The following is a 19,839-nucleotide window of genomic DNA, read 5'->3' on the forward strand; positions in this document are numbered from 1 at the left end:
GAATAAAGGGAGGATCGAGGATCACTTGGAGGTGATCGTTTCGAGGGGATCGATCTCCAAAGATTTATCAAAATATTAAAATAATATTTTTATTAATTATTAAAAAATATATATATATATATATTTCTATTTATAGAGTTTCTCCTACAATTCTCTATCTTTTCATATAAAGGTTTTACCATTTGACTAAAACGGAGGATTAATGTTTGTCCGAGACGTTGACAAAGTGGCCGGCGGAGATCAAGTTGGGCTGAGTAGTGGAAAGCATTGGGCCATCTTATTTGGGCCCAAGCTTTGTGAAGCCCAATAGCCTTGCGCAGACCGTCTTAGGAATCGAAGCTTCGAGGTATCGCGATAAGGCCACGCCAAGTCCCCGTTTGTTTTCTAGGGCTTTTGGGCGGTCTCTCTCGATCGTGCGGTTTTCGCCGGAAACCGGTGGCGGTGACGTCGGTGGGCTAGGGTTTCTCTTCGCTGGCAATCGCGAACCATGGCAGGAAAGGAAGTGCGAGAGTACACCAACCTCAGCGACCCCAAAGGTATTCCTATCGACAAGTTTCTCCCAGCTGTTGTCATGCTCCGTGTTAAATGTTCTTGATTCGATTCGGCAGATCGAAAATGGGGGAAAGGGAAGGACAAGATCGACGACGAGGACATCACGTTCCAACGGATGGTAGCAAAGGTTAGCCAATCGGCCCTTCTATTGGTGATTGTTTCTTTTCTACCGATTCTATACGTTTCGTCGAGAAGAGGAATCTTTGTATTGGTAGTGTTGTCTTCTTCTAAGTTGTTGCTATGAGGAAGGTTCTTTTCTTTCGAAGTTCGAGGAATATATGTTCGTTGTCCAACACCTCGTATGTGTTGGGTGCCTTTCTTTTGCCAATGTTATATCTTTCTTCTTCCATTTGGTGCCTCTTCTGGGTTATTAATTGGTATTTGTTTGCTTTCTTTAGCCAAAATTACATCTTTTTTGTACCTCGTCGGTCTCTTGTACGGATTGTTTCCTTTCTTTAGGTTTCCTGGAGACGGGCCTGTGTCAAACTAGCTGTCACGCTTAATTTGGATGTGATCTCATGGGAGATGGATTCTGATTTAAAACACAAGATTCGCCTATTCATCAATCCTAGTATTTAAGAAGTTATCATGTGAACTGCTACTTATCTAGAGAAGTGTACTCATCTCTGGTTCATATTTAGGTGTATATAATATCACATAATTATACATGTAAGATGAATTGTGCAGAATATTCTGAAGATCACGATGATATCTCGTTGTTGTAATGTCCTGCCAACAACACATTTTCAAGCAATCTTTAATTTTTTTAGTTTAGCATTTATTTTCTCCAACATAGCAAACTTCTACTTCTGTGTTGATGGTTTACACCTTGTTAGATTGGTTAACAGCCACAAACACGCAGGGAGGCACTGAAAGAAAACTTCCATATGGTGAAACTTAAAAGATGCCTCAGAAATGTTGATTTACTGGCATAAACTGTGGAATACAATTAGGTTGATGCAAGTTAATTTTTGATGTTGATCACTTGTTTGGTTGTGTAGATTTCGTAAATTCATACATTTTCAGTTATAGTGTTCTGATAACATGCCCCGGCAGGGATATTGGCTTCTCCTGTTGGGCGGTTGATGCTAGCAGATGCAGGAAGTTGCCGGTGAACGTGGAGGCTACCTTCATGGGCGAGGCGGTACTTGCTTTTCCTTTTAATAACGACATTATGTGTTTACATGATATTGCCAACTTTGTAGTGGTTTGCTTCCAGCTTTGGACAGTGATGACTTGCTGTATCTAAAGGAACAGATGGAAGCTGAGGAAGATGCTGAGCGTCTTCTACGGCGCACTGAGAAACAAGCTTTTGCTGCATTTAAGATATCCTCATGTGTTCGAGTTGCATATGTTGACATATTTTTTGTTCTTGCATCGTTGTTTTGTTTTTCTTTCTTTCTTTGACTCTCTGAGTACAAAGCTGCAAATCTGGTGGATTCATCACCTGCACCTTTGCCCTTGCCACTTCGGTTTGAACCGAAGCCCAAGACCGGCATAAGGTGATGTTGGACTTATCATTGGCTTATGGTGACATTTTTTTTGTTCTTGTATCATTGTTCTGTTTTTCTTTCTTTCTTTGACTCTCTGAGCACAAAGCTGCAAGTCTGGTTGATTCCTCACCTGCACCTTTGCCGTTGCCGCTTCGGGTTGAACCGAAGCCCAAGAGTGGCATAAGGTGATGTTGGACTTATCATTGGCTTACTAATACTGTAGACTAGTTTTCTTTAAGAAAAATCTGATTGATCATTTCCTTGATGGACAGGCAGCAAGATCTCTTGAAAAACATTATTGGAATCAAACCTAAGCGGCAGAAAGTTTCAAGTCCTAGTTCACTGCAATCTGAACGACCGACTGTCTCATCAACTGGAGACCGTGAGGGACATCTGGGGAAGAATATCTCTCATTCAACGCCATCCAAAACCCAGAAAAATGCATGTCTGGCGGCTAATGTTGCAATGCAGGAGCAGCCGGTGCGTGAAGATACTTCCATGAAAACTAATGGCGGCGAGGCCAATCGAAAACCAGAAGATACTGTTAAAAGTTTGCTAGGACTGGCTTATGAAAGTTCTGATAACGAATGACCAGAGGAAAATATACAACCATAGCATCCTCGGGAATTTTCTCTTCTATTTTGTTTTCACTACAAACCTAGTCGTTGTAGGCCTGTCTTGTTAATTTTCTAATGTGAGCAAACCTGTTGGTAGAAGATACAACTCTTCTGCTATTTTTACCCAAACCACATTCCACAATACATCAACATGCAATTCGGTTAAATGTTCGATATCTGAAGGAGCAATTTTTATGCTACAAACTGGACGTTGTTTGACTTGCGAACATTATATCTCTTGTTGTGAGGATAGATTTGCCAACACTCACCATCAAATCCTTTGCATTCTGAAAATTTCCAGGGAAAATAGAATGTGGATGGAAGGAGAACTATTTGTACTTCATTTTCATACCTTCCCTCGAGAAGGGCTTATCACTTTGACATCAAACAAGTGGAATGGTCTAATTTTGCTTGGATCACAAGAGTTATGCTTTGTTCATACGGTAGTTTACCATTTCCATAGCTTGCTCACTTGTCGTTGTGTGGCAATTTCCAAAGTTCTATACTAATCCGTGAAATCAGTGTATATCATCACTCATTCACGACAGAAGTTGATGTTGCAATGTTAGTTTACGTGCAAATCTGGCACAAGGAAGATTCTCATGTCACAATCCTTTATGGCTTCCACTCCGTCTGCTTCACTCTTACAGAAAATTGACCGACCGATCACACCACAGTCGCACATCCTCAAAATTAGAAAAAGAAAAGCCCCACAGGACTGGCATTTTGGAAAGAAACAGAGAACTCTCCATGCAAAAAAGTACTTGTTATCTTTTAATTAGCACTGTCCGTCTGCATCAAACCGATGAGTACGACACCGCAACGACCTAATCACACAAAGACGACAAATCGAGAACAATAACGAAGGAGAGAAAGGAGAAAAGAAAAAGACCTTGGTGTCGAGCGTGACGGCGCAAAGGATGTGGGTGTTGTGCATGGCGACGCGGAGGTACTCGTGAGTGCCGCGGGAGAAGTTCATCCCCGCCCGCAACAGCTTCATCGGCATCGGCACCGACCGCGATCTTCGTCTTGGGCACTCGCCCCTCGTTGGGCAGCTCCTTCAGTATCCCCCCGATGTCGATGTCTCGCCATCCCGCTTCTCTTCCCCCTCCTCCCCCGAAACCCCACCAAAATCTCTAGCTGCTCCGATCAATCAACCGCACCACCGAGAACAGCAATAACTACTACAATTGTCATCAAGAAAAGAAAAAAAGAGCATTGGAGAGAAGAAGAAATCTGATCGATACCGAAACTATATACTCTTTTCTGTCGTCTCCTCCTCCACCACCCAACAGTCGAACACCCTCGAGTGAAAAAGCTGGCTGTCGATGTTATCATCGACAGTGGCGCTAAAAGCACGAGAAGGATCTCTGATGCGCCGTACGCATTTGTTACCCGCACGCGTAATGTATGCACTTAATTATTCGATAAAAGATATTTTGAATATATTTTTTATATTAAAAATACTTTTTATTTTCAGTCTTTTGCGTAGCAGTAGAAATAGGGTACAAATAACACTCGCAGAGATGGACGATAAAATGGGTCAACGGGTTGACGAAAGCGAGTAAGTCAACAGACGGGTGGGTGGTTCTCCACAAGCGCATCGTCTCCATGAGGGTTCGTTCCTCTTGGTGTTCCAAGCCATGAAGGTCTTCGTCTGCAATATGTTTCTTTAAGCTTACTGCAATCTTCTGCTTTGGTATGTATAAAGATTTCTTTATACATACCACCTCCGGAAAAAGACAAATCTTTCAGGATCACAAAGTCTTGAGATTTCTTTGTTATGATCTCCGGTCACCCTAAGAAGGTTCTCTTCATTGTAGTTATCCTCAACATATTAACACGAGAAGTTACTACGGCAGACCGAGGCAGTGTTTGACCAATGGTGTTGTTCATACGAAGTGTGTCGTGAAATAGGTAAAATCATGGTGCTGGACTTTAAGCTGCTGCAGCCATGACTTTGCAGCACCGAGGAGGGAGGTGATTCTCTCATGATCTCCTGTGCCAGCCATCGTCCACAGGCTCCCTTGAAGCTTGTAAGTGGCCAGACCAAATGGAGGAAGAGAGATGCGGTCGCACTTCTCTTCGGGTTTCATTCCATTCTTCTTCCCGTCTCTGAACGAGGTCAGATCATTTGTGAAGCTCTCATGAATCTGATCTGCATGAACATTTGGAAGAAACATCTCCATAACAAGGATGTAGATTTCATTGAGATAGTACTTCACATCAATGCATCAGGATGTAAAATAAAGCAATGAGTTTCTACCTCTACAGCAAGCACAAACATCTCCAAACCCGTAAATTGTTTATTGGATGAGAGAAATCCAGTTGGCCATGAAATATATTAAAATAACACAAGTGTTTTGGTGTTGGATACGATTCATGTCGAGTTGCCAATTCCGAGGTTGTGAAGAACAGCATAAACACATACCTTGAAACAAAGAGGACAATGTGTGGTAAGTCAAGAAGCACACGGACAGATCCTTCACGCTTCGTCTGGTTGGGATATGATAAATAGGATACCTGTTGAACGAGAGACAGGACTAAGCCTTGAACCCAAACAACCTTAATTGTTTTGTTCCTTGTGCTAGAACTATCGAAAAGAATTGAGTCCCAAAGTCCAAGACATGTTGTTTGGTAATCAATCTTCCTTCCTCGATTACAGAATTATCAGCTAACATTTCATTCTTTTGACGAGAGATGAAAAAGAGATGGTTTGAGGCGTACCAGGCCACAGACATCCAACTAGCAGGAGAGAGCTCTGTGCTCTTGAAAGATGTCAATCCTGGGTAGGACTGAGCCAATTCAAGCACCTACTAACAGACCCCAAAAATGAATGAATGAGAGAGAGAGAGAGAGAGAGAGAGAGAGAAGAGAGAAGCAGGAAAGTGCAAATATTTTGACAGACAAACAACATAGGCACATAAAATACCTTGTTCAGTAGTGGAATCCTTCCGTAAGGAGAAGAGCTCTCGAAGAACTCAAAGTACATGTGCCCAATCCGCTCTCTGGTTCTCCTTGCGTCTTCTAAGCACTCGGATGCAGCATCTGAACTGGCCAGCTTCTTGTACTCGTGCTCACTGTCATCGCAAGAACAGAGTTTCCAATCTAATCCAGCTCAATTGCAGGCGTCCATGATAAAAGATAGCTATTTGGGCCAGAGGGAGCAGAAGAGGTACCTGGGAGCAGCAGGAGCTTTGTTAGTGTATATCTGAACACCGGAAAGGTATGGCACATAGTATTGGACTGCCATCTCTCCACTGTGCAGGCTGACCGGCACACCGGCACCGTAGGCGCTCCACTCGTAGTACTGCTCCCACAGGTCTCCAAGGTTGAAGAACTCCACGCTGTCCTTCCCGTCCAGTTGCCAAAGATTGCTCAGATCTCGACACCATGACTGTAATCACCATGCAAGAATTGGAGCTCAAACATCTCCGGATGTAGAGAGCAATCATTTCCGATCCGAATTCACTCATATATTACGAGAGCAACACAAAATAAATCAAAGGAAATGGTTAACATGTATGAATAGTACTGATCGAAGTAATAAATGCATGACAGGGAGGGGAAAGAAAAGAGAGACCTTTGGGAGTTTGTGGGGCGGCACCGAAGGAGTCGTGGATTCGAGGAAGCTTTGGAGGTTGGAGCGGCCTCGCCAGCTCGCGCTCATCGTTTCCCCGCCGTTTTACACTACTGTTCTATGAACTGTCGCTGTCCCCAACCTTCCAATATATTAAAGATCCAATCTTTTTCTCTCAAGAAACAAGAAGAAGGGGGAAGAGAGAGGAGAAAAAGAGGAAAGGAGGAGGAGATCAGAGCAGGTGCTCTGTTCTTGGACCAGTGGAGACGAGAGGCGACGGGAAGGGCCCGGAAAGTCCCAAATCACAGCATGCTCGCTTTCATTACTCGTCCTCGAACGACCATAGCAAATCAACACTCCGTCAATGTTCGACCGGTGATCGAGAAGCGGCAGCAGCAGGGGACGAGAAGGGACGACACTCGGAGGTACGTAAAGCTTCAGAAAAATTCGACCTTTTCAAGCTCCTCTGCTCCCAGCGACAGCCCCCTCCGTGTTCTTCTCGCAAAACTGCATCTTCTGCTCCTCCTGTGGCGGAAGAAACAAAAGTAGAACAAAAAGAGCGGGCGTTTCCATAGAGAGAAAGAAAGAAGAAAGAAGATTACCTTTGTCGCCACTCTCTCCGATGGAAGAATAACGAAACTGAGCTCTTTAATGAGTCCGCCTCCCTCCCCTTCTCGCTCTCCTCTTACGTTAGCTTTCTCGTTCTTTACTGCCATTTATTCCCTCGTCTCTCGATCATAGCGGGGCACGAACCGTTCCCGAGTTGGGAGGTGTGGATGAGGTTGCCCATAAAGTCCAAATCTAAGGAAACAGAGTGGAGTGTGGCAATGGTTGATAGGCTCAACTGGGAGAAAAGATCACGAGAGAGTCAAAAGTCTTCCTTTATTGGTCTTCTCAACAAAGAGACTCGTGGGGACGGGGGAGACGCTATGGAGGTTTCCGCAATCCAGCGTCAATGAATGCAATGCTCCAAGTGTAAACTTGTTGACTTTGGGAACCTCTGACATCGATGGATTCTGCAACTGAAGGCATTGAAGAGGGACTTCCATTAACGTGGAGTGAACGGCGGGCACAATACGACAGCCGTTCTTAACCGGTGATTGGACACCATGATGCAAGAAAATTCTTTGTTGGATATAAATCAAGGTAAGTAATACAGAATAATATCGTCCGATAAGAGCGATACTTACCGGTCCTATCGTAAATCGGTACGCGGACCGTCCATTATCGAACGGAACGAATAATAAGTCGGCTTTTAAATAAATAAAAAATATATATAATATTATATATATATATAATATATCGTTCGGTATATCGTTTCGTATCGTACCGAGCAATCGTCGAAACTCCAGTACGGTACGAAATTTCAGACCTTGTCATAAATATTTTCGAGTTTAAAAGGACTCGTTTCGTCATCACGGAAAGTAAATATATTTTTATTTATATTTAAGATATTAATATGATGATATTAATAATACATCATCACCGACGGGGACGACGTCCTGCATCGAGGGAGAGGAGGGAGGAATATTCCGGGCGAAGGTTCCTCCTCCTCTCCTTTTGATAGATGTGTTCGTCAACAAAAGCATTGACTTGACATAATACATCCCACTGATTTGGTATATTTCATTTCCGAAAAGGAAAAATATAATTTTAATAAATATTTACGGAAAAACATATCTAACAAAACTCCTTCCATACTTAAATTAGAAAAAGATTAATAGAAAAAAAAATAATTTGAAAAGTTAAAATATGAGTTACTTCCATTTTATAGATCCCAAGATGAAGTATTAGTAAAAAATATTTTCTTGAGGATGAAGTTTATGCCACCTTAACATTGATTGATACAACTAAAATGAGACCTACAATGGGCTTAGATTCACCAAACACGTCTTTGGTGTTTGAAGTGGACAAGTCAACCTAATGGATCAAGCTGGGAAGGAAGGTGGAGAGACAATGACAAGAAAGTGATTTGGTCTTGTTGGATAAACCACAACTAAGGAAGTGGAGTGTAAGTAGTGATAACTAATTGTATTAGGCTGTAATCATGTCCTCCATCACTTGGTGGGCAAGGTGGAATGCACCAAACCCTAATATCTATCTTTGGCTACTCAAGCCATTAAAGAAAGTCAAATTATGATAACAAAAAACTCTTTTGATTATTTATCTTAGATCCTCTGCTCTTATCTATAAAAAGATAAGACCTGTTAGGGACTAAACAAAAATACGTGATATTATTAGAAGATTAATACTACATATATATAGCATGTTCTAGCATGTTCTAACTGAACTTGTTATGACTCCTAATTCTATTAGGATCCTAAACAAAGTTTAGTATGTGATGTTCTCATGTTGAACACACTCATTATTGTTCCAAACACAAACCCAGAAATGGAGTGCTTGAATTAGTAAGCAGAAAAAGTAGTTTGATGGCAAGAGCTTAGAAACAACTTACTTCTTCCAATGGGTTGCTCAGATGGATCTTAAATGACAAAAATTATATTGCAGCTTAAACTCCTCTGTACTATTTGATTGGTTTATCTGGGAAAAGGATAGTTTGGTCGTTTTAAGATTCGTACAATAATGGAGCATTTTTTTCCCTTCCAATTCACATCAGCAGCATAAAGTAAATCAATATGAAAGGATGGTAGGCTGGTCAAACAGTTCATCTAGAATCTTGTGGCTCATTTTGACTAAATATTGGAGGAAAAGATCTTACAAATCAACTAATAGTTTCTATTATTTATTGACTGTTTCCAAGTAGGGTTCAGAAAACAAGAAAATGATGAGGCTGCCACACAAATCATGATTGACTATCTCTATTTATTATTGAAAGGGATGGCTCTCCTCAGCTCATCCTTTTCCCACGAAGGTAAGAGCAATCCATCAACTCCATTTAAACTTCATTTCTTTTGCCTGTAATCTACATATGAATCTCAAAAAAATCTCTTTGGGCAATGGGAGAAGAGGTTCCTTTCCAAACTTTCCATCTTCTCATCCTGTAGCAAGAGAAAGAGGATGTCTGCACTCAGCATCAAGAGAATCCAAGCTTTCCTTTTTACCCATTGGAGGATGATGATGATGCTCCCGAGGTTATCAGTTTCATCATCAAAACTTTGCTTTTGCTAGAAGAATATATTCTTCAAACTTCTTTTGGTGGACTTCTCTATTTTATATGCTCCAAACAGAACAACGCAACATCCACATATTATTTAAGGATGACTGAAGGAACTATGTTTAAAGGTAGGGTTTACAAGGGACTGCACACAGTACATTACCATTTCACTGGCTGAACTCAACTGCACCAACCTGAAAATGAAGATGCATAACCTGATCAGGATTCGAGTTCACTGAGGCCTATAGTAGTTTCCCTGATGAGATGGCGGATAAGGAGATGGAATGGTGTATGGCGGCGGAGGATGTGAACCCGGTTGCTGTTGATGAGCATTGTAATATGGTCCGCGCCACCCTGGATAAGCTGGTTGCCCATATTCTTGGTTGGATTGCAGTTGAGGATGATGGACTTGACCACTTGGAGAATAATAAGGGGCCTGCTGTGGTGTCGGATACGTAGGGTAGGGATGAGAGTATCCAGGCCTGGGCTGCTCTCTGGGTGGATGATGGTGAGTCATGGCAGGATGTGGCGGAACACTCTGTGGCTCAGCTTGTTGAGATGCAATCCTCTGAAGGTTGGATTGCTCAGCAGAAGGATAATTGTAACCCACTTTACCATCACCTTTGAAGTTGAGTCCAGCTAATTGCCTCTGCACATCCTCGATCATATCACGGCACTGAATGTTTCTGGTCATTACGAAGTCGCTGCATTGCTGCTTTATGTTTGTTATTGCATCCTGTTTAAAGAACACATTAGAAGATTAATTCTGTCATATCAATGCAACATGCAAGAAACATGACAATGCAGAGCCACATGATACAAGTTTATAAACTCAATATCAGAAGCATGCTTCCTGATATGTGATTCATACTTGTCTAATATAAGGAGCTTTCCGTTATTGTTATGTCAAAGATTGAACATCAGAGTGAATAAAAAAGATAGTCATAGACTTTTCAGGAAAGATTTTATATAGTCTAGATTCAAAACTAGTATACCTGAAGAGTCACATAAAACTTCAATCCGTCATTGATGTTCTCCTTAATCTCCCGATATTTTGCTATTGCAGCAGAGATCTGCTTGTAACACTTTTCACGGGCAACTATCAAACATAACCCAATGTTAAAAAAAAGCTTTCATGCAGAAAAAAAAAGGTCTTTAATTCCTGAAAGCAGAGAATATAATTAAGCTTAGGCTACAAGGGAACTTGATGATTAGCAGCATATTATAAGAAAAAGGTCCAACAGATGAAAATTGTATCATATTTTATAAGAATGTGATTCAATGACTAAAGCTTACATAACAAGGTCATTGCTTTCAAATGCAGATCACAATCCAAGTTAATGTAAAAGAACATCTTTTTATAACCAAATTCTGAAGTCCAACCTCAGTGCTCAACCCTAAAGTTTAATTTCGACCCATAGCTTTTTGTTTTGCCTTTGACTTGATCTCAATAATCTTCTAGGCAAAATATATCCAATAACTATATTAGTGTGGTATTTCTCTGAGACTATCTACAAGCAAATATATTATACACATTCATATAATATATCACATATATTGACAGATTGTCTATAATGATAGGTTATATATGACATAACAAACCTCTAGATGAGCACCATACCATGTATACAAGTTCCAAGTTCCGCACTCCTATGCAACACCATGCAAGCATAGGGATACTAGTTTGCCATCTAATTTATAGAAGCTCCAGAAAATATTACTATGGCCACTAGACCTCAAAGATACCTACAAGACCACCAATTTAATCAGAAAGTTTCATGGGGAATCCTTTCCTCTAAATAACAAGATTTTTAGCCCGTCACCCACAACTCACTGGGTTTATTAAACTCAAGGTTCAAAATACCGTCAGACCAGTACCGGTATGTACCAACTGATATTTACCAGACCAACCAATAACCAAAACCTGGACTGAGCCCTTTTTTTTTGCCTGGTCCAATCGGAAACTTAAAATTTTTTAGTCTGGACAGTGGTGCTGTCAACAGCCCTGCTTTTGATAATCAACAGCCCTCCTCACATCCTCTGTCCCCTCCTTCCCTCCTCTGTCACTCTTTCTCTTTGGCCCATGCCAGTATGCCAACCTACCATGAGTTAACATACAGGTATATAGCAGACCCATATCAGGCCGGCCAAGGAGTGAAACACTGATCAAACCAACATTATTCTTTGACGAATATTATAGGAGTGAAATATGCACCTTCACTCTTAAGTATACAATGCATTGCATATAAGAGTTTGGTAAAGAGAAAGGAGGTTTCAGAGAAATTCAAGATCAAAAGTAAACAAGGTGTCAAGAGATTACATTAAGAACAAAAGATTTACCAGCAAGCAAAGCAAGTTGAGAAATTAAGCAATCTGACATCTGAACTGAAGTGAGCTAGAAAGAGATTTATAAGACAGATACCTTTGTAATCTTCCAGATTGAATACAGCAGAAAACTCATCATTTTGTGCCTACAGAAAAAAAAACAACTAATACTTAATCTATAAACAATCTGCACCAAATTGGTTATAATGTATAGAATTATAAATCACATTTACAGATTACAAGTAAAATATACAAGGTATGGTACTCCTCCATTATACCAAAATATACAAGGAAACAAAACAAACTGTATTTTTGTTTCCTATAATGACACTGAAAACTAGGTCACTGGACCAACAATATAGCAGAAAAGTAGCAGAAAATACAAATTTCACATGAATTTCATGGTAACCAAACAAAAAATATCATATAATCAGCAATGCCGACTGTAAAAATAGAAGGCATGATGCTTTTATGTAGCAATTATTAGTGTCACCTTACAAGCTAAAAGCCAGGAGTTGTTGAACTGCATAGTTTTGAGTTAAAACGGCAAACCTGACTCACTGGATTCTGGCATCATGTTACAGATAGAATAAAAAACAATATGAAACCAGTAGTCTGGCCTTCTTTTATATTCTCAAGTTAAATCAAATATCAAGTTGAGTTATAATAGGGTCCACAGCCACGTAGGTTCAGTCTGTGAACTTTGATAACCTAATATGTGTAATATTAGTATAATTTTATTCTGATGTCAAATATTGGCAAATAACATTTGTACATCTCAGCACCCAATGGCCTCAGTTGCAGGGTACTGACTAACCATTTCTTGAAGTTGCCTGGCTTTACAACTAGCATCAACGTAAATAAGATTAAGTGCATAGGTATTCTGAATAAGTTTCTCCATGATAGTCAACCTAGTGATAAAAGCGGTGATAGGCAGACAGAGCAAAATTTGGTTGACTTAACCGTCTCTAGCCCTGCTTCATGGTATCAACTAAGGTCATATGATGTACAAATTTACCTTACCTTTTCTGAAGGAAATAATAACTAATTGAGATCAAGCTAAGTATATAGAAGGTTAGTCTGACATAAATTAAGTATTATGACAGTCAGTAAATACCAATTCAGATAGCTCTTTGTCAAACATCTACAGGTTATTCTCATAGCAAGACTTTAAAGAACTAAAGAGCTGCTTAGTTTATGATTGTTCCACTATTATTGGCATCCTGATTCCACAATAATGTACCTGGATCTGAAGCAGTAATTGCTCCTGCGCCTCAATATTTTGAGCAATTTCTTCACATATCTGATCATACTTAGATATCTCCTTCCTGAAGAGATCCTCTTGTGATCCAGTGTTTGCCATCAACTTTGGCAGTATATCATCCTGAAAGGAAACAGATATAAGATTAATTCATTTAAAGACACTTACTGAACTTTTCAATATCTGATGGTTAAGGAAAGAATAAAAGAACTCCTGAAATGTAGTCCATCAGAACACAGTTGTCATCTTAGATCTAAAGATTCATTGGCACTTTGGTGTCAACTTTAATGGGACAAATATACAGCACAACCATGATCACTCCATAGAAAATATGGGTATAGTAAAAGTTGCCTAACAGTAGGGTTTTTAATTGCGTACCATACCGCCCAGTATGGGCAGTACATACCGGTCCACCAGTCTATCGGCACATGGACCGCCGACTACCGATACGATTTTTTTTCCTAGATCTCAGAGTACGGATGCAGACCCCAACATTTCAATCCTAAGAGAGGAGCAGGAGAGAGAGAGAGAGAGAGAGAGAGAGGGATGGGGTTGTGTGTCTCGAGGTCAGACAGGTGTGTGGGAGGGCGGTGGAGCTCGTCGGGAGGGATGCGACAGCGACAGAGGAGGGCAACCAAGTGGCGGGCACCGGACGCGAAAGGTGATGGACAGGATTGACGAGGCCTAAGGGTTGTACGAGGCCAATCCCATGTCTTACAGCAACCCTGCGTTCCAAGGTGATGGCTCGTTATCAATGCATGGAGATCACCGAGCTACGTGTGGTGGGATTCGTTGCTTGGGGATCGTGAATCTTGACTAATCAAGTCGAGTCAACTAACTCGCATCCGACGACTTCTGTGGTTGAACTAACCCATTCTCACCGAAAGTGATCTTTAATTACTACCTATGCCCTGACTCACTTGCTATAAATACCATGCTAGAGTTGAGTTGTGTTTGTAAACTTGAGAGTCGGAAAGCCCTCTTCTCTTGAACTAATATCTTGATAAAAGCGAGATATTAGCAAGAAGAAGCTTACCTCTAGATTGATTATAGTTTATTCTATTGCAATCGTACGCAATTTGACAGAATATTGCGGACTCAAATTCTACTTTTGAAAAACATAGCCTATCGGTACGCCCTGGCATACCGCTCGATATGCTAGTATCGTACAGTACTGAGCAAGGTTTGGTACGTTGGTAAGGTACGAGATTAAAAACCTTGAGTAAAACAATGATAAAAATTGTCACTATCTCTAAATACATTGCCAATCAGTTCTATTATCAAGACAATGTGTCAGCTGGTACCAACTCCATGACCTCAAGGTTGCACATAAAAACGATTTCAAAATCAGGAGTACCATCCCAAACTGAATGAAGGATACACCCTGTTCAGGCCCCAATTAACATCTAAAGACAACTCGATGATATAATTCAATATTTTATGAGTAACCAATCACTCATAAGAACCCCAATTCACAATCACAAAGAAAACAAGGGGAAAATTTCACCACATACAAATTTAATGCAAGAAAGTCACCCCAAAAGAGTGACAATAATTATTTATTAATGATCATTGTAGTAGTCCACACATGATAATCACTTCCACATTTAGCCTTGTCTAACTTTTAAGATATGAAATTTTGTTTTAACTTTTAACTCTTCTCAGGCAAAGTAAACACAATAGAACATGGACCAGATAAATACATGTTTTAAGACTCTTAATATAGTAATTCTACAAGGATAACCTTCCTGATAATAAATAAAGCCTCCAAGATTATTCCTAAAAAGATGAAGAATCATGAATCCAGCCATCATGTCCCCTTAAAGTGAGCATTTTATAAGAATGCTATCAATACACATACATAAAAGATATGAATATAAGCAATATTTATCACCTTTCTTTTCATCTCTTTTAACATGTCCTCAAGACCTGCCCTCTGTGCGCCTAGATTCTCCAATTGCCTCTGATAGAATATGGTGTTAGGCAACCATAAGAAAAAATTTGGATATTAACAAGGAAAAGAAAACCATATAGAACGTGTCCAGAATCACACAGCAAGCCAAATAGAAACAGATCTTGAAGATATGGTCAGAAAGAAAATATGCAAGGTTAGGTGAATTAAGCTAAAAAATTTGGTGCCATCGTATTTTCCTTATTTTTGGCCACTTATGTGAACCATGCAGCTGAATGCCCATTTGGACCCCTAGTTATTTTGATAAATTAAACAAAACAATAAATATTTAAGATTAAACACCAAAACTTCTTGATTGCACCAGTGGTAATGGTGTAATTACCAGTAGCAGATCATATTACAGTGAAGTGTAATGAGTTCAGCTTAACACTCATCAAGAAATGGAAAGCAAAAGAATAACTTGTTCACTGAAATTTGTGCCATCACAATATCTAAAGTAAGGTATTTCAATGATATGCAAACAAAAAGTAAAACAAATAGTGTCTAAGTGCAACACCTAGAATTTTTTGCTGCAACCTATCCAGAAGGGAAGCTAAAAATTCACATAAAGCCAGAATATTCAGATGACATTTGTAGGTAATTAGAATCTTCACCAAGCTATTCTGAGATAACATAAATAAAAGACAGCCAAAAAATAGATTTAGAATTAGTAAATATGTAGAAAAATAATGAAGCCGGGGCATTAATAATAAGGACAACCAACAAATGAAAATTATAAAGAAAAAAGACAACTCCAGGACACCACTGATGATTCCACAATGTTTCTTGAACACTACAAAAAGGCATAATAATGAGTACAGTACCAAACTCAGTTTAAGTGCTCCCACTATAGCATCTTCATTGCCATCCAAGGACATAATAGGCCTTGCAAGACTCGGTAGTGCTGATTCAATCTGAAACATGGATTTAAATTGTCAGCTCAGAAATGTTGGGAATAAAAAATCAACAATATGAAACAAAATATATATAGATGCATTTTCTTCAAAACAAATAATAGAGCAAAACCAGAATGAATCATCATTTTTTACTTAGACGGAAAAAGAAGAAATTCTAGAATAAAGCACATTACTAAAGGAAAACCGTAAACACCAGAAAAACTTAATTGTTCAAATGCTCATATAAGAACTAAGAAGGCCCAAGAGAATCTAAATTTTGAAAAGTTTCATTTACTATACTGTAAAACAACCAGAAAAGCTTAGGAAAACAGCAAGCAAAGACTACAAACTAGGTACCATGTATACTGTAAAGGCTACACTTACATATCCACTTAGAGATAATCTACATGGAGAAGTTGTAGATATGATTGTCAAACATAGTGTAGATAACGATGGCATGATGTAACTAGAAGACAAAGAGAACATGAATAGTGAATACTTTGTTGTTATGATTATGAAGCAACAAAAATTGAATTGGTATATGATGACAACGTCTGAACCCTGAAGGGAAAAGGAACTGAAAAAAACATATGCTTTCTCAGCCATGTTAATTGTGTGCTAGTGCAACAATCTGCCTGCTAGTGACAAACAGGAGGAGCAATGCTGGACAAGGACCTATGACTGCATGAGGTCAAGCATCCTGTATACCAAATTTTTACATTCTATAATCATAAATTGTTTAATCAAACAGATATGCATCTATCTAACAACATGAATTAGAATGCACCTTTTTCATTCCGGATATAATTTCTTAGTAACTTACTCCTTTGCACGATAAACACAATTTTACTAGTTTTCCTGCATATTATACACATATTTTATATTAAGAGAACAAAAAAGCAAGACAAAGAATGAGCTTGTATAATATCATGCCTTATGCAATTTTTAGAACAAAAATATATAAACTTAAAATAACATCTGCAAAAAAGAAAGGGAGATGTTCTTTCTTGACATGCTGTTATAGTGAAATGCCACTAAGAGCAACAAAGTTCTGCAGTTCATTTATTTTGGCCTGTTTGTTGAACAGACCTTATCAATGCTTATGATTAATGGCTTTCAAAAGAAAACAAGTACTGAGCAACAATGATACGAACTTTTTAAAAAGACCAACCTACCGGTCTATGGTCAAGGATTGCCATAAGATCAAAATTGTCTCTCACAGTCCGTTCTATCCTTGCATCACTATCAGCAGCTTGCTTAAGATTTGCAGCAAATTTGTTCAATCGATCCTGCAGGTTCTTTGTCAGGGTGCTTGACTGAGGTCTGGTCCACCTTGTTCCGAACTGGGTTCGGAATTGCGCATCCTCGGTTGCTTCCTTCTGCAGTAACTCCTCAGTCTGGACAAGGAGCTCCTGATTAACTCTCCTCAAGTCTCTGAGTTGTTGTAGCTCAGCTTCCAGCCCGGAAGGGCCACCACTGATCTGAACTGCTTCCGCATCCTCCTTAAGATCCGATGGCAGATTAAAATTACCTTCCAATGCTAATATAGAATCTGGGAGGTCCATCTCCTTGAGTTTAACTCTTGTTATCTCACTTCCTTGCTGCAACTTCTCTGCTTGTGTCCGGATGATATTGTCGACCATATCTGTGTACTTGGAGAGAGCCCTTGTGCTGCTGTCTGGAACAAGCCTGGAGAACAGCCTCTCCTTGCTAGCATCTAAAACATCAGCCATTGGAGTTGGCCTGACAAGAGGTGCTGCGGGCAAAGCAGCCAAAGAACTTGCTTCTGGAACCCGCATGAGATAAACACGATTGTTCTCCTTCATAGCCCTCTCCAGGTTACGGTTCATATCAGTCTCTAGCTTGTTGACAGCATCAAGCAGAGGCTGAGCAACACCCCTGGCCGATTTCTTTGCATCTGCAACGGCGCTTATCCCAATCTTGAGCCTAGTGATCTCTTCAGCAATTTCTTCCCTCTCGTGAAGATCCATTGAGTATCTATAGCAAGCTTCTGCATAATATTGGGCCGCCTTAAGTTGCACATGCGAGATCCAAGTACGATCAAAGTGCTGGTTGAGAGGTGGAGCATTCAGAGCAGCATAAGTTTCCTCATAGTAGAGGCCAACCTGCAACATTCAAAAAATTATATGAGAAATCATTAACTAGCACAAAGTGAAACAAAAGAATAGACGGGAAGAATCATTGGCACTTCCATAGCAAATCCAATTTCACATCCTGATTTTAGTGAGAATTAGGGGAAAAATACCCGTCCATTTAAAAGAATCCAAAGAACATAAATTCAAGATTGAAGTCGAACAAAAGCTAAAATCCAAAGAATATCAATTCAAGCTCCCACGATTTACCTGGCGAGCGATCTCGGAGCATCTAAAGATTCAAAGAATATCAATTTGAGAACAACAAGAAGGAGCCCTAAAGGTATGTTTACCTGGCGGGCGACCTTGGAGCAGATCACGGGGGGCTTCGCATCCCCGATAACCTTCTCGAAGAAACACTCCTGAGCCTGCGCCAGCATGAGCTTCTCCAGCATCCCAGCGGACTCGACAGAGAGATCGACGGTGGTCGCCCCGGAAGCGGTGGCCCTGGCTGCGGCGTTATCTTTGAGGTAGGCGAACGCCCCAGCAGCGCTCTGGAAGGCATTGCAAGCCTGTCTGAGGCCCGCGGCATCCGCGCGGTCGGCGGAGAGGGCGATCTGGCTGTAGACGGCGCCAAGATTGAAGAGGACGGCGGCCTTCTCGAGGTGGATGGACTGCTGGGAGGCCTTCTTAGAGGGCTTGAAGGCGTCGAACCAGGTGAAGGTGAGGGAGTGCACGTGGGCACGATCGGGAGAGATGGGGAAGCGGGGTTCGATGAGGGAGAGCGCGCGGTAGTAGGCGAGAAGGAGGTCGCGGCGCGAGCCGGTAGAGGAGGAGGCGGCATCGGGCGGCTTCTCGAGGTCGAGGCGGAGCTGGCGGACGGCATCGAGGTCGTCCTCCGCCGCCTGGGCCTCGCGTTCCCCGTAGGTGACGGCGATGTACTGTCGGAGCGAGCGGTAGAGGTCGGCGGCGGCCGTCTTCTTCTCCTGCACCGCCAGCATCACGTTCACCGCCGTCGCGTACGACATCACAGATTACTCCTTTCCCCTCCCTCCGAATCGCTGCACCCTATGTCAAGTTACTCTCACAATTAATCTGCTTCCGGGGAGAGGTTTATGATTTGGTGTTTACTTGGAGGCGAAGAACGACATTTGGGGGAGACCGGGGAGGAAGACATCGGGAGGTTAGTTGGAATTCACGTGGGTTGGCGCTTTGAGATTCGTGCGGTGGCGCTATATACGTCACCGCTGTCTATGTAAGCCGAGTTCCGCTGGGCTCTGTAGATGGGCTGCTCTTGTCAGCCTCTTTAGTTATGGGCCCAAATAACAGGGATTAAGCTCAACACTTTTACGTGCTCATTAATCTGGATATTGTGTGTCATTAATAACAGGGATCAGTTACATTGGGATGGGATAATTCCTAAATTCTAATCGGACATATTGCTGTCATGCAACATCAATTAATGCAAACATCTCTTGCGACAACAAGCATTATGAACATCAACAATATATCAATTATATACACATTCAAATAGATATCTGAATTAAATTTAGATTAAAATATGATAAAATTTGTATTTTTTTATACTCTAAATTCATATAAATCGACTTATTTATTCGGGTCAAAAAATATTATTATTTAATTATCTAAAATAATTTTAAAATAGTCTTCCAAAGAAGTTTAATACTTCGTCTGAAAGTATTTGTTTACATAAAAATCTCTCGTTCCATCTCCTACCATTTTTCTCCTCTTGCTTGCCATCCATTTTTGGTACCTCTAATTTATTGATCTCCTCTCACTTCATGGATTCCAAGATATTCCTTACCCTCATTATCATCTTTGATGTCGTTGCATTTGCTCTCGCTATCGCTGTTGAACATCATAGGAACAAGGCGATACATCTCGATGATCCTCACCTAGCTTTCTCCAATTTGACTCTTATGATTGAAGAAAAAA

The 19,839-nt window shown here is 40.6% G+C and overlaps 3 protein-coding genes across 3 annotated transcripts; 1 reads left to right on the forward strand and 2 right to left on the reverse strand.

The window, feature by feature from the left end:
• The first annotated feature begins 344 nt into the window (after positions 1-344).
• On the forward strand, positions 345-2,894 carry LOC135585661 (uncharacterized). The gene is made up of 6 exons (XM_065175344.1): positions 345-536; positions 609-679; positions 1,648-1,696; positions 1,772-1,878; positions 2,148-2,230; positions 2,318-2,894. Exons 1-6 carry the CDS (start codon positions 488-490, stop codon positions 2,634-2,636), a joined length of 678 nt encoding a protein of 225 aa, XP_065031416.1. The 5' UTR covers positions 345-487; the 3' UTR covers positions 2,637-2,894.
• Positions 2,895-4,417: 1,523 nt separating this feature from the next.
• On the reverse strand, positions 4,418-6,973 carry LOC135652797 (uncharacterized). Its single transcript, XM_065174038.1, has 7 exons — positions 6,845-6,973; positions 6,246-6,767; positions 5,842-6,059; positions 5,595-5,742; positions 5,390-5,475; positions 5,094-5,185; positions 4,418-4,820 (listed from the first exon to the last, which is right to left on the reverse strand). Exons 2-7 carry the CDS (start codon positions 6,330-6,332, stop codon positions 4,555-4,557), a joined length of 897 nt encoding a protein of 298 aa, XP_065030110.1. The 5' UTR covers positions 6,333-6,767; positions 6,845-6,973; the 3' UTR covers positions 4,418-4,554.
• A 2,456-nt stretch (positions 6,974-9,429) lies between these two features.
• Positions 9,430-19,035, reverse strand: LOC103970179 (vacuolar-sorting protein BRO1). Its single transcript, XM_009383846.3, has 8 exons — positions 18,237-19,035; positions 16,966-17,916; positions 15,719-15,808; positions 14,838-14,906; positions 12,926-13,066; positions 11,780-11,828; positions 10,353-10,456; positions 9,430-10,093 (listed from the first exon to the last, which is right to left on the reverse strand). Exons 1-8 carry the CDS (start codon positions 18,909-18,911, stop codon positions 9,590-9,592), a joined length of 2,583 nt encoding a protein of 860 aa, XP_009382121.2. The 5' UTR covers positions 18,912-19,035; the 3' UTR covers positions 9,430-9,589.
• Between the last annotated feature and the right edge of the window lie 804 nt (positions 19,036-19,839).

The sequence above is a fragment of the Musa acuminata genome, chromosome BXJ3-11, assembly GCF_036884655.1.
Source record: "Musa acuminata AAA Group cultivar baxijiao chromosome BXJ3-11, Cavendish_Baxijiao_AAA, whole genome shotgun sequence".
In the NCBI taxonomy this organism is placed as follows: Eukaryota; Viridiplantae; Streptophyta; class Magnoliopsida; order Zingiberales; family Musaceae; genus Musa; species Musa acuminata.